At 37.9% G+C, this 15463-nt stretch overlaps 1 protein-coding gene across 1 annotated transcript in view; it reads left to right on the forward strand.

Annotated features, from left to right (window-relative positions):
- Spink5 (serine peptidase inhibitor, Kazal type 5) overlaps positions 1 to 15463 on the forward strand; it is a 68692-nt gene that overhangs the window by 21004 nt on the left and 32225 nt on the right. The window contains exons 9-14 of the mRNA NM_001170606.1: positions 1570 to 1697; positions 3053 to 3140; positions 4582 to 4709; positions 5714 to 5792; positions 7256 to 7383; positions 7963 to 8011. Coding sequence (NP_001164077.1) covers positions 1570 to 1697; positions 3053 to 3140; positions 4582 to 4709; positions 5714 to 5792; positions 7256 to 7383; positions 7963 to 8011 — 600 coding nt within the window. The remainder of the gene's footprint in view (positions 1 to 1569; positions 1698 to 3052; positions 3141 to 4581; positions 4710 to 5713; positions 5793 to 7255; positions 7384 to 7962; positions 8012 to 15463) is intronic.

A 15463-nucleotide genomic window follows, 5' to 3' on the forward strand; every position in this document is an offset into this window, starting at 1 on the left:
GGAGTGAAAGATGAGTTTTTGGTAATCAAGAGTTGACTTTTCTCTTAACAATTCTATAAAAATGAAGCAAAACTCCCAAACTAAATTGAGTAGTTTGAGTTTAGCCATAGTTTACCCAGGGGCTGTTTAACACCAAACAAAGATGGAAAACAACACATTTTGTGGAGTTTGGATGTTTCAGCCTGACACTCTGGGCTAGCCTGTTACATTTCTCATATATTTTGCGTAAACAGGGCTGTTTTCCAGCAAGTGTCAAGCACGCTAACTTCTTCCTCTTTGTGGCCAGGGTCATTAGGCACAACTGGGCTAAGAAGGACTACTTTTCAATGATGGCTCAATGTGTGCCCTGTAATTAACCTGTCAGTGGGTTGCTCACAAAAGTGCTTCTTCAGAATCTTCTTGGATGAATCATGAGCTATACACTGAAATTATCATTGTTGGTGTTCTGGAAATCATGGAGCATTGCTTTTTATGGCCAGGTTGTTATAAAGTGTCTGCTTTCTACATCTTATTCCAATTTGTTACGCAGAAAGTGTAGAACATGCCCATTCCCCCTCTCAAAACTGATATCTTTTATTGCCGTGCAGAAATGGTTCTTTTTAAAAAGCATCTTGGAATGAAATTTGAACTTCAAATACAAATCACAATACACACTTATCTAGAAAAGTCTCACTGCATAGGTGGCAACATCAAGGTCCTGTGACTTTGTGTGAGTCACCCACTGAGTAGAGCCACAGTGCAGTCACCAAGGTCTCCTGACTCTTGCTCTTTGCCACCATCTTGTCAGAAGTGCAAAGATTAAGGTCACACAGTTAGTGGTTGTTTTTATAGACTAAGCTGCAATAAAACATTGTATGTTTGTTCATATGAAGTCCTCAAATATATATATATATACATATATATATAAAGTTTATTCTATATCAAATACTAGCATTCTGAAAGACTAGAACAAAATTATCAAGAAGCTTGGCACCAAATCTCCTTTCCACTTCTGTATATCATTTTTTTTTAGAATTTCTAGATAAGTAGGGTTCACAAGGTAGGTCAAGGTAAAGGGAGCTACCTTCACTCTGAAGTTTTCATCTATAGAGTCAGAAATGAACAGAGTCAACAAAAGCAGAGTACACATGGTAGCTGAATACTATCTTGCTCCTGTCTCTTTATAAATGACATTAAATTGATCCATATTGTGTAGCATTAAAATACTTATTTCCGCAAGTTCAATATTTTCATTCTGTTGGGTTTATGTGGGGATGTCATGACATACCTCCTCTCACCCCTGAGTATGTGAAAAATAAGAATTACTTCTAGTTTTAGGAAATGCTTGCTAAGCCTTACTGTTTCCTCAGCTCTCTTCCTTCAACAATTATAGTACACAGATGTTCAGAATGCCAAAGAACATGGTAAAATAATTGGTGTTTAGATAATTCTCAATTAGATAGTATTTATGTTTACCATCATTCCCTGATGTGTCATTCTGTGATTATAAGTCTATTATGCAAAGTGCCAAAATTAAAGACCAGAAAATGTCAAAGACAAATGGTTGTATTTGTTTTTCTTTTCCCAAAGGAACTTTGCAAGGAATTTGAAAACCAAGTGAGGAGTGGAAGACTCTTTTGTACCCGAGAAAGTGACCCAATCCGTGGCCCTGATGGCAAGATGCATGGGAACAAGTGTGCCCTCTGTGCTGAGATATTGTGAGCTATCCCTCAGCCCACTGAGAAGGCAGGGATGCAGACTGATGGATGAATGACAGAGTAGTCAGGGAGGCTTTGGCCACTATGATGCATTTGAGCAGTTTTATGTCCTCCTAAAACCATAAGCCCACCTAGTCAATGTTTTGTGCCTGTGTCTGAGTATAAACTAAATTTATTTTCAAGTTGGAAGGCAGACTTACAACATCCTCAGTAGGACTTGGGAGTCCTATGGTTTTGTGACCTTTTAGTGAAGTAGTCACAGAACAGAATGATATGTGGAATGGCTTTTTCAGTAATTAACTCTTGTAGCAGTGTTGATAGGACACTTTCAAAGGTTCTCTACATTTACGTTATCATCTGGCAAAATAAGCCACAGGAAAAGACTGACTCCACAACAAAAATCAGACAGGTTTCATTACATTGTCAGATGCTTTGAGTTATGAACTTGTGTTTTGCTGTTTGCTCTTTTGAGATGAGGTTAGACTGGAACTTATTATCTAGCTCAGACTGCTTTCAAACTTGTAGCAAACCTCCAGCCTTATCCTCCAAACTTCTGAGCTTACCAGTGTAAACAATCCCATTGACCAGAACTCCACAAACTCTTTACTACCCATTGTCCTAATAAATGCATTTCTGGATTTTGGATAGATGATATCCCTTCTTCTTGTAGATTGCCCACTAAGAATACCCTCCTTAGGAAAAATCCTCCTATTTCCTAGTTGAAAATCAATCTTCATAATCCTTAGTTATGGTCTTCATTAACCATTGTCACAATTGGTAATTATATAATTATTTCTATGATCACCAGTTGAATATTTCTGTTCGCTCCCAGGCTATAAATACTAAGACAATAATGGATAGGCTTGTTTTGTTTTATAATGTACTTCCAGGTTGAGTTCAATGTTGACCCAAAAAGTAGGTAGTAACTGAATGATGAATGAGTGCATAGAAGGGTACATGATGAAGATGCTGCTACTTTTCTTGAGCTTAAAACTAACAGTGAAGCAACACATGGGCCTATGTACACTTACTTACATACTAAAAAAAACTGTTCAATAAGAAAAAATAAACAATAAAATAGTTGACTGATAAAAAGCATCATTTCTATTTAGAGTCTGGAAAGTCTCCTTTTAAAGGAATGGTTTAAAAAGAGGACATTTAAAAGAAAGATATTTATACACATAAGCATGTACTTGTGTGCATATATGCATGTATGTGCATGCAAAATGAAAGGGCCTTCTTAGAAATATGAGGTACTTTAAAAAGCACCAGGAAAACATGTTCTCTGTCTGTGCCTAATTAATACTGTGCAAGATGAAGATTCAAAATAATCTTTTTATTATTTTTTTCTCTAGCATGAAGCGTTTTACAGAAGGAAAAGATAAAGCAGAGACAAAACAGAGAGATGCTGAAGAAAGGGCTAAAGCTAAAATGGAAATTAGGGTAAGGATTAGCTAATCAATATAGCTGTGCCCTTCATGGACTGAGATGTGTGTAAGCATAGCATTTCTGAACGCATTTTCAATACTGGTTAACATTATCCCCAATAATGAAACTGGCTGTGGGCAAGTCTATGGGGTCTGTTCTAAGCTGATGTGAAAAGGCCCAGCTCTCTGTAGATGGTACTACCCTTGAGCTCCTGGTCCTGATTACATGAGAAAGTATTCTCCAGAAGCTGTGAGATATTACCTGAAAGCAGTGCTCCTCCAGGGCTTTGTTTCAGTGCCTGCCTCCAGGTTCCTGCTGCAAATCCCTGCCCTAACTTCCTTCTGTGGTGACTTGTGACCTGAGAGTTGCAAGCTGAAATAAATCCTTTGTTCCCCAAGATGTTTTTGGTCATGGTGTATTATCACAGCAATAGGAATGATTATTAATTGGTGGTAATCCCTCTTAATCTGATTCCTGCAATTTTTGATCTTTTATGCTGCAGAGATCACAGTTCTAGGAGGCAACCCACTACATTAAGATGCCTCCCATCTCTGTGTAACTATCTGCTTGGCTTAATTTTCACCTTCTATTTTGCTCTTAATTCTAGATCATCATATTCTTCTAACATTCTAATTTACATATATGCTTGAACTCTTCATGATCTCTCCCTACCTTCCTTTCTCCTTTCCTTACCCCTTCATTGCCTTTTAATAACCTAATAATTTCTTTAAATTTAATCTCTAGTCACTGAAATCCACCACAGACCTGGTTGTCAATGACAAAGATTTGATTCTGTTATCCATTATTATAAAGATCTGTTGTGCTCTGGTTTTATTTAAGAATAAAGCCTAAATTCCTCTCAGTGTCTGTATACTGTAGGTGGTTTTAGAGTTCACCTCATTTTTAACTACTTTCAGAGCCTTCCTATCTTTACACAACTAATTCTTACGTGGCCATATCCGTTGAAATAGTAGGTTTCTCATGATTTTATGCTAGTCACTGCCTCCATGACCATGACGATGTTAATGTCTTCTGGATGATTTTTTTTAACAATACAATTTTCCTGAGTATATCCTCAAAGCAGAGCTTAATCAAAAGTTCTTGAAACTTTTCTGTATCACTTTTTTCTTTGTATTAGCATGTACTTAACTCAGACCTAGCTACACCCATTAAACATTTATAAGGCAGTTACTTACTCTTCCCCCTTGTCTAGCAAAGGAAATGTAATCATCTAGATAACTATGAATATGCTTGTTGAATATGTATGCCTATGAATACACTTATCGCATATGAACATTGCAAGGACAGAATTATAATGTTTTCAATAGTGCAAAATCTTTAAAGTATTGCTTTTCACCTTTGATTCCTCTGGCCCAGCTTTTTGGATATGCAATGCTGAGACTCACAAATGTACAACATAATCTTAAACTTAAAATACCTCATTTTCCTCGTCCAGAAACGATGCAGTGAATTCCAGGATCGTGCAAAGAATGGAACACTGTTCTGTACCAGAGAAAATGATCCTATTCGTGGTCTAGATGGAAAAACACATGGCAACTTGTGTTCCATGTGCCAAGCTTTCTTGTGAGTACAGAGTTTGGAGGTAGTCCAGAGCTAGGGTGGGTGCCTCACGGCACCTGCTTTAAGATCCCTTATTTTCTATGAGTTTCTATTTCTTCAATCTGGAATCTTGTTATGAAGTGAACCTGTATAAATATTTGAAATGCTATGCCTTATAGGCATCTCTAATATGATTAGGGCCCAGTAACTAGGCTTGAACTGAGTTAAGTTGCCCACAAACAAAAATACCATACAGAACCACAAACACCTATGGAATTACCTTAAATGTTACTTTACATGCCATAAATTTGTTTTAGAAAGTTAGAATTACTATTTCTCCTTTACTATTTAGACTAATGGGAGTAATATTACTTTTACTGAACTCAAAATAAGTATTTGTCTGTGCTTATAATATTAAAATATTTAACATTTTGTTTTCACTCACAGCCTTTATGTTTGAAATACCATCAATTAACTGTAGATGCAATATAATTTGTTTACAAAGCACATTTGGATTCTGTTAGTTTAATCAGTGTATGGAATCATTGGGTTTTACCCATCTGACTCACTTTTGTCATTTAGATAAAACAGATATGTATGAGTACTATGTTTAAGTGTAAATTAAAGCAAGGGGTACATGATGTAGGAGATAGACCAGAAGTGTGGACAGAGGCATTGGTGAACTCTGATCTTGGCTGAAGCACTTCTGCCTCTCATCTTTCCTGACACTCAAAATGTGTCAGTGTGTTTTCTTAAGGTTTTATCATTATTTAGGTGTGAGGTCACTGTGATTCCAGTTTGACAGGTCTTTGGCCATCATTTTCTCACCACGGGCAGAAAGATAATTAATAGCAAGCAAGTTCACAGACCTACTCTAAACTTTTGATGTGAAAAGTCTGAAGATAGTATAGGATGATAGCATATTGGAAGCAGTTTCCTTTAGTTATTACACAATGAAGAAGACATAAATGAGCAATGTGTAGAAATCAGTGGATTCCTTTAATTTCATTTCATTTTAATTTCTTCAGCAAAACAGAAGCTGAAGAAAAGAAGGCTGAAGCTGGAACCAGAAACAGAAGAGGGTCTGAAAAATCAGAAACATATGCAGTGAGTGAGATTCACCCTTAACTCTGTCACTATAACTGGACACATCTGCAAGAGCCTAGCAACAAATCATAATCCTTCAGTCTGGCATGACATTGAAATGAACATTATATGAAACTGATTCATTCTTCTTTTTTTTTTTTGGTTCTTTTTTTTTTTTTTTTGGAGCTGGGGACCGAACCCAGGGCCTTGCGCTTCCTAGGCAAGCGCTCTACCACTGAGCTAAATCCCCAACCCCTGATTCATTCTTCTTAAGAGACAACAATGGAAAGTGGAAAAAATTACTAGGATGGAAGAATTTGAGTTTTACTACTACTTTCAACAAAAAGATTTTAGTCTTTGCAAATCACTTTCCAGGGGAATCTGTCCATGTTTGTTATGGATTCTTGAAACTTAGTATTTGAGTTGATTTATATAAAAACAAGATGTATAAAAGCACGATTTTAAAGAAAGCTTAGAATTTGCCCTCTGCTGCACTCGAGTGTGTGTGTGTGTGTGTGTGTGTGTGTGTGTGTGTGTGTGTTGTGCACCCATGCATGTGCCTGTGTATGTATAGGTGCATAGGTATCTAGGCTTACATCTGAAGGGGACAATATGGAAGAGTTGGCTCTCTCCTTCTATCATGTGGGTTATGGGGACTGAACTCAGGTCACCAGGCTCAATGGCAACTGTTTTTACCTACTTAGACTCTCTCAAGTCAGAAAACATAATTTTTAAGTCTAAAATATTGCAAAGGTTTTTTCAAAGACTTACATGTTTTATCATCACCTATTATTCTTTTGGTGATGAAAGTCTCCTATTTTTCCCTCTAGACTGTCCTTTCCCTTATACTGCCATTAGGATAATATAGAAACTACCTGTGTAAAGCTGTCTTTCTTAAAGCCCACACTTTCGGGCTGAGAAGATAATTCCCAGCAACAAGTACTGGATGTCAAAATTAACACCTTGAGTTCTGTCTCTGGAAACTACATTTATAAAATCTAAAGGTAGATGTGGTCCTTCGTTATCTCAACACTCCTATACAAGATGGGATGGAGAGACAGGAGAAATGCCTGGAGGCTTGTTGATCAGATGGTTTGGAGTACTCCTTGATGCCACAATAGAATCTAAGACAGACCTTGCCTGGACAAGGTGGAAGAAAGGCAAGAATCAACTCTCGAGAGTTTCCTCTAACTTCTATGATGTGTGGCTTGACTGTCACACACACACACACCACCTCATTGGTTATAGGATGTATTTAAATATCCTCACCTCCCTATTTAAATATTCTTACCTTCCTTCCAGTTTTTCCAGTTTTATCATTTAATGTTTATGCATATTTCAAAGTTTAGAATTACTCTAGGGTAAGCCAGTACATATCCTAAAACTAAAGAGAATATTAAGAAAGAAATATTTGTATTTCCTTGACTTATATGATCTTGCCAATCATGTGGTCATTGGCTCCAACTTTCTCTTTGGTCAAACAGAAGCTATGTGATGAATTTCGGAAGGTCAGAAAGAATGGACAACTATATTGCACCAGAGAGAATGACCCAGTCAGGGGTCCTGATGGGAAAATCCATGGGAACATATGCTCCATGTGTCAGTCTTTCTTGTGAGTATAGTGGGACCCTTTGGACTTGTGAAGGGTATGAGGCTTGGAAATCACCATTGGAAGATGCAAGGGGAGTGAAGATAACAATGTATATTCTTTTAGGAATCTCTCAGCCTTGAAGGTCACATTTAACTTGTTAAAGACAAACAAAAACAAATGGAGAGTTTTGGATTGTTATTATTATTATAGAAACAGTGTGGACTAATCAGGAAACACAGAAAGAAGTAATACGTGAGGTCACTTGCATGTAGAATTTCAAAATAATCCAAATTACAGTACACAACAGAAAAGTGGTTGCTCATACCTGGAGTGTTAGAAGGTGTACAGTGTGAATGAGAAGATGCTGAGTAGAGGGTATAATTGAAAGGTATAAAAGCTCCTCTTTCCTAACATGTTCTGGAGAGATTGGAGCCTTTCTAATTCATTATCTAAAAAGAAAACAAATGACAAGTTTGATATTGTAGGACTTTGTGGTCACTGGAAAAGAGTCAAAGCTTTGAACAATGAGCCCATAACTGTAAAGGATCTTTGCTAAGACAATATTTGTTTCTTCATCATCTATCCCCCTTTTTCCAATAGTATTCAAGAAGACAAAGCAAGAGCAAAGGTTAAAAGAGAAGCTGCAAAGGTAATTTTCTCTGCACTCCCATGACATATCTTTGGGCTGTTAAATGGCATAACATTCTAGTTGTCTCACTACCATGTGTGTTTGTTTTCTAACTTTCATGCCTGATAGAAACAAACACAGCTGTAAACATTAATACATATCCTTGCTTCACTTCTCAGAAGGCTAATTTTAGCACAGAAGTTAAAGACTAGTCTGAGAAACAAGTAAGACTAGTGGCTAGTGGATGGAAGTGGGAGAGAGTGCAGGTGTATGAGAGAGAGCTCTTAATGCAAAAATGATCCTGATTAAATTCTTCCAAAGTATCAATTTTACTTCATGACTGTTCAAAATTTGAGGGTCATTTAGTGAAAAATTGGAGTGAAAAATCCTCTGTAAGGATTTTTTCATGCATTTGTATTTTATTAGATTTAGTTTGTTGGCCACAGATTGTTGATACTTAGAATGTGATGTCTACAAGGATTAATTTACATCAGTTATACCTTTAGAGCATATCAAATAGATAGTACAAGATTCCAATCATCACAATTTGCAATATTATATATGTGTGTTACCATATTTGTCATGGAGAAGTCCTAGCAATCCTGACCCCTATTTTCACTATTGTTTATTTTGACATCATAATCACTCTTAGTCTACTTCCTTGATTTTCCAATTTTCCAATATAAAAGAAAATAGTACTTTCCTTAGATATTATATAATTATATAATATTGTATAATATATAATCTATATTATGATTATATCTTTTATTATGTATTTGTTAATATCATATAATTATATGCATAATATGTAATGTAATATATTTTATTTTATATGTATTAATATTGTATCAATGTATATATAAAACAATATTATATAGTTATAATTACATAATATATAATAGAAAATATTTTCTATGACTAGTTTCTATAGCCACTTACAAGATTGACCTAGTATGCTTCTAACATCTCTGAATGTATGAACTAAATCATTATTTGGGGAAAGTTGCATAGTTTAAATGTTTACCTTTATACTAATCCATTTTAAAAATAACTGTTATGCTAGTTGAAACTATATTTTATTAGTAATTTAGGTCTGAAAATTTGGCTCTACATTGTATTTGATTAGGTCAATGCTTGTTACTCTGAATACACTCCTCTCTTCTCTGAATGTGTTGCTCTGGTTCACATCCACTTGCTCCGTGCCCACATAAAGAGCTCCTCCTGAAGGTGTGTCAGAATCTCCAGTTGTCAGACTTGTTATTTTTTTCTCATAATTCTGAACACAAAAGCTAGCTCAGCAAATGACCTCAGTTCCTGTACGAAAGCTTGATCCTGAAGCTCACTGAATTTCTTCCCCTGTGATCTTACAGGTTAATATGTTGTAACACACAGTACAACAAAAGTACAGGAGTAGCTATTGGTATCTATCTAAATGTTCTCCTTTATTCTAAAGCCCAATTATAAGCATCCTCACTGATGGTACACTGTTACAAAGGCCAAGACCACCCCAAACTCTTTCTTCTTTAAAAATATAATTTACCTTTATTCTTGAGAATTTCATATAGTTTAAAGTGAAATATGATATTGCCCATCCTCTATTCCTCTCTCTACCACCCCTTGTATGCTGTATAGCACATTCTTCTAGCAACTTCATGCCTTTCCATTTTCTGATAATCCACTAAATCCAGTTGGGGCTGCCCATATATTCATGAGTATGGGACTGTGCATAGGAACAGATATACCAGTAGCTGGATCATCAAAGAATGATTATCTCTCCCTCAGGAACTATCCATTGCCAGTAACTGCTCCTTACTCAGTGTGGAGCCTAAAGAAAACCTTGCACAGCTATACTGAAATTTTGACTGACTGGATCTTGTGCAGGCAACCACAGCTGCTATGAATTCATGGATGTGAGGACCATTGGTATATTCAGCAGACAGCATTTCACAGTAGACCTTCCCATTCGAGAGCTCTTACACTTTTTTCCACTTCTTCTTTGGTAGAGTGTCCCAAGCAGTGGCAGGGAGGAAGTTAAATGATGATGTTTCATTTAGGGCCAAACATTCAGTCTTTTACTGTAGGCACTTCGAACATTTATGTATGTGTGCTGCAAAAGGAAGCTTCTATTACCAATATGGAAGTTAGCTTGAACTATAGTATAAACATAACAGTTTAGAGGCCAGTTTAACAGCATGGACACTTAATGAAGTATCAAATCAAGTTCTAACCTAGATCCTGTTACTTCCTTAGCCACTGGCTTTTGACCAGGATAATAACATAAAGTTCCCTCCTGTTGAGCAAGCTTCAAATCCAATCAGAAAGGAGTTAGTTATTCTATAATAGTTTTGCCATTGTTGTTTGCACCAATGGGTCCATTTTGCCTGGCAGGTGTGTATTCTAGCATGTGAGTTGAACACTGGGTAAGACTATTGAAATTTTTCTTCAAAAGACCATTTAGCATCCTCTGGTACTATGAAAGCAAGCAACAGGAAGGAAGTTTCCAAGTCAGCTTGAAACTAATTTTCTGTTTCTTTTAGTGGTATCTTTAGCAATAGTCTTTCCATGAAGTTGTTAAACTTAGCTAAGAACAATGGCAATAGCCTGTATTGATTTGGAGATGTCTGAGGTGAGGCCTCCCCAATCAATAACTCAAAGAGAGGTATCCCATGCTTTGAATTGAAATTTTTTACATAATAATGGAAACAACATTGTCTAGTTATACAAGGTAATGCTATTCCAGTTACTTTTATAAAATGTTGTATTTTGAATTAGCTTACTCACAATTGGGTTTCCGTGATGCTGTCTTACATTTTTCTGTGCTTAACCTATCTACTCCACCTTCTCACCAACTTCAGCCTCAGTCCCCTGTGCATGCTTAATTAACACTAAGTAATCCATCCTCTCTGTCTTGTTGTATATATTCTATTATTGCTCAAATTGTATGTTTAATTGGGTTGTGAGGTAGTGGGCTTATATATACTTTTCACATAGCTTCCCTTGGATTTAGCACTCCCCAATTCCCTAGTTTCCCATATACACCTGTGACCTTCTGGTAAAGCACTTTAACACTCAGTATTTACCCACTCTACTTTTGCTACAATATATTGCCTCCCTCCCTGAATGTGTAATCCTGCCAAAGGCCCCTTTCTGTTTACCTTGTTTCTTTTTTGATACATGATTAAGTTATATATAACACATATATATAACATATATGTGTGCATGCATGTGCACATGTGCGTGTGCATATGTGTGTGTGTGTCTATGTCTGTGTCTGTGTCTGTGTCTGTGTATGAATCATGGACTTGATGCTATAATCCACATATGAAAGAGAATATACAGCACTTGTCTTTCAGGCCCCAAGTTACCTCATTCAACATAATTTTTCTTCTTCCATCATTTACCCAGCTGGTTTCAGCTTTCTTTACAGTAGTGTAAACCATGAGTATGTGCTCTTGAAAGCACTTTGTTCTTAATGATTTATTGCAATATTATTTCTCTCTAAGATTTTCTGAATCATTGAACATTATTTATTACTCATAGTAATAAAGGATACCAGAAAAGAAGTAACTGCTTTTTGATTAATTATTTTATTTATTTACATTCAAAATGTTGCCACCCTATCAGAATTCTTTACCCAATTCTCCTCTTTTTTGTTTCTGAGAGGGTGCTCTACAATCCACCTACACCATCCCATCCCACCCCAGGCATCCCCCTTTCCTGGGGTATCAAGTCTCTGCAAGATTAGGCTCATCCTTTCCCACTGAGGCCAGACAAAACAGTCCTCTGCTACATAGGTGATAGTGGCCACAAACCATGTATGCTCTTTGGTTTGTGGCTCAGTCTCTGGGAGGTCCCAGGGGTCCAAATCAGTTGACACTGTTGACCATCCTATGGCATTGCAGTCCCCTTCAGCTTCTTCATTCCTTCCCCTAACTCTTCCATAGGGCTCCCCAACCTCAGTCCAATGGTTGGCTGTAAGTATCTGCATCTGTCTCAGTCAGCTGCTGGTATAGCCTCTTAGAGGACAGCCATGCTAGGTTTCTGTCTGCAACATAGCAACAGTAATAGTGTCAGAGTTTGGTGACTGCCCATGAGATAGATACCAAGTTGGGTTGGTCAATGGATGGCCTTTCCTTCACTCTCTGCTCCATTGTTGTCTCTGAATTTCTTATAGACAGGAACAATTCTGGGACAAAATTTTTGAACGTGTGTTGATGATACCATCTCTCCACTGGGGACCCTCTCTAACTACTGAAAATAGTCTTTTCAGGTTCCATCTCCTCACTGTTGGGCATTTCCGCTACAGTTATCTCCATGGAATCCTGAGAGCCTCTCCCATCTCAGATCTCTGGGACCTTCTAGAAGGTCTCTCATACCCCCCCCAATAGTTGCATATTTCCATTCATTCTCCTGGGCCTCTAGGCTTCTCTCCTGCCCCCTATACCTGTTCCCTCCCTCCCCCTCTTTTCTTCCACCAAGGTCACTCCCTCACTCTGCCTCCAGTGATTTTTTTTTCTTTTTTTTTTTTTTTATTAACTTGAGTATTTCTTATATACATTTCGAGTGTTATTCCCTTTCCCGGTTTCCGGGCAAACATCCCCCTCCCCCCTCCCCTTCCTTATGGGTGTTCCCCTCCCAACCCTCCCCCCATTGCCACCCTCCCCCCATAGACTAGTTCACTGGGGGTTCAGTCTTAGCAGGACCCAGGGCTTCCCCTTCCACTGGTGCTCTTACTAGGATATTCATTGCTACCTATGGGGTCAGAGTCCAGGGTCAGTCCATGTATAGTCTTTAGGTAGTGGCTTAGTCCCTGGAAGCTCTGGTTGCTTGGCATTGTTGGACTTTTGGGGTCTCGAGCCCCTTCAAGCTCTTCCAGTTCTTTCTCTGATTCCTTCAACGGGGGACCTATTCTCAGTTCAGTGGTTTGCTGCTGGCATTCGCCTCTGTATTTGCTGTATTCTGGCTGTGTCTCTCAGGAGCGATCTACATCCGGCTCCTGTCGGTCTGCACTTCTTTGCTTCATCCATCTTGTCTAATAGGGTGGCTGTATATGTATGGGACAAATGTGGGGCAGGCTCTGAATGGGTATTCCTTCAGTCTCTGTTTTAATCTTTGCCTCTCCCTTCCCTGCCAAGGGTATTCTTTTTCCTCATTTAAAGAAGGAGTGAAGCATTCACATTTTGATCATCTGTCTTGAGTTTCGTTTCTTCTAGGGATCTAGGGTAATTCAAGCATTTGGGCTAATAGCCACTTATCAATGAGTGCATACCATGTATGTCTTTCTGTGATTGGGTTAGCTCACTCAGGATGATATTTTCCAGTTCCAACCATTTGCCTACGAATTTCATAAACTCGTTGTATTTGATAGCTGAGTAATATTCCATTGTGTAGATGTACCACATTTTCTGTATCCATTCCTCTGTTGAAGGGCATCTGGGTTCTTTCCATTTTCTGGCTATTATAAATAAGGCTGCGATGAACATGGTGGAGCACGTGTCTCTTTTATATGTTGAGGCATCTTTTGGGTATATGCCCAAGAGAGGTATAGCTGGATCCTCAGGCAGTTCAATGTCCAATTTTCTGAGGAACCTCCAGACTGATTTCCAGAATGGTTGTACCAGTCTGCAACCCCACCAACAATGGAGGAGTGTTCCTCTTTCTCCGCATCCTCGCCAGCATTTGCTGTCACCCGAGTTTTTGATCTTAGCTATTCTCACTGGCGTGAGATGAAATCTCAGGGTTGTTTTGATTTGCATTTCCCTTATGACTAAAGATGTTGAACATTTCTTTAGGTGTTTCTCAGCCATTCGGCATTCCTCAGCTGTGAATTCTTTGTTTAGCTCTGAACCCCATTTTTAATAGGGTTATTTGTTTCCCTGCGGTCTAACTTCTTGAGTTCTTTGTATATTTTGGATATAAGGCCTCTGTCTGTTGTAGTATTGGTAAAGATCTTTTCCCAATCTGTTGGTTGCCGTTTTGTCCTAACCACAGTGTCCTTTGCCTTACAGAAGCTTTGCAGTTTTATGAGATCCCATTTGTCGATTCTTGATCTTAGAGCATAAGCCATTGGTGTTTTGTTCAGGAAATTTTTTCCAGTGCCCATGTGTTCCAGATGCTTCCCTAGTTTTTCTTCTATTAGTTTGAGTGTGTCTGGTTTGATGTGGAGGTCCTTGATCCACTTGGACTTAAGCTTTGTACAGGGTGATAAGCATGGATCGATCTGCATTCTTCTACATGTTGCCCTCCAGTTGAACCAGCATCATTTGCTGAAAATGCTATCTTTTTTCCATTGGATGGTTTTGGCTCCTTTGTCAAAAAATCAAGTGACCATAGGTCTGTGGGTTCATTTCTGGGTCTTCAATTCTATTCCATTGGTCTATCTGTCTGTCTCTGTACCAATACCATGCAGTTTTTATCACTATTGCTCTGTAATACTGCTTGAGTTCAGGGATAGTGATTCCCCCTGAAGTCCTTTTATTGTTGAGGATAGCTTTAGCTATCCTGGGTTTTTTGTTATTCCAGATGAATTTGCAAATTGTTCTGTCTAACTCTTGGAAGAATTGGATTGGTATTTTGATGGGGATTGCATTGAATCTGTAGATTGCTTTTGGTAACATGGCCATTTTTACTATATTAATCCTGCCAATCCATGAGCATGGGAGATCTTTCCATCTTCTGAGGTCTTCTTCAATTTCTTTCCTCAGAGTCTTGAAGTTCTTATTGTACAGATCTTTTACTTACTTGGTTAAAGTCACACCGAGGTACTTTATATTATTTGGGTCTATTATGAAGGGTGTCATTTCCCTAATTTCTTTCTTGGCTTGTTTCTCTTTTGTATAGAGGAAGGCAACTGATTTATTTGAGTTAATTTTATACCCAGCCACTTTGCTGAATTTGTTTATCAGCTTTAGTAGTTCTCTGGTGGAACTTTTGGCATCACTTAAATATACTATCATGTCATCTGCAAATAGTGATATTTTGACCTGTTCTTTTCCGATCTGTATCCCTTTGATCTCCTTTTGTTGTCTGATTGCTCTGGCTAGAACTTCAAGAACTATATTGAATAAGTAGGGAGAGAGTGGGCAGCCTTGTCTAGTCCCGGATTTTAGTGGGATTGCTTCAAGTTTCTCTCCATTTAGTTTAATGTTAGCAACTGGTTTGCTGTATATGGCTTTTATTATGTTTAGGTATGGGCCTTGAATTCCTATTCTTTCCAGGACTTTTATCATGAAGGGGTGTTGAATTTTGTCAAATGCTTTCTCAGCATCTAATGAAATGATCATGTGGTTCTGTTCTTTCAGTTTGTTTATATAATGGATCACGTTGATGGTTTTCTGTATATTAAACCATCCCTGCATGCCTGGGATGAAGCCTACTTGATCATGGTGGATGATTGTTTTGATGTGCTCTTGAATTCGGTTTGCCAGAATTTTATTGAGTATTTTTGCGTCGATATTCATAAGGGAAATTGGT

This window comes from Rattus norvegicus, chromosome 18 (genome assembly GCF_036323735.1).
Source record: "Rattus norvegicus strain BN/NHsdMcwi chromosome 18, GRCr8, whole genome shotgun sequence".
Classification (NCBI taxonomy): Eukaryota; Metazoa; Chordata; class Mammalia; order Rodentia; family Muridae; genus Rattus; species Rattus norvegicus.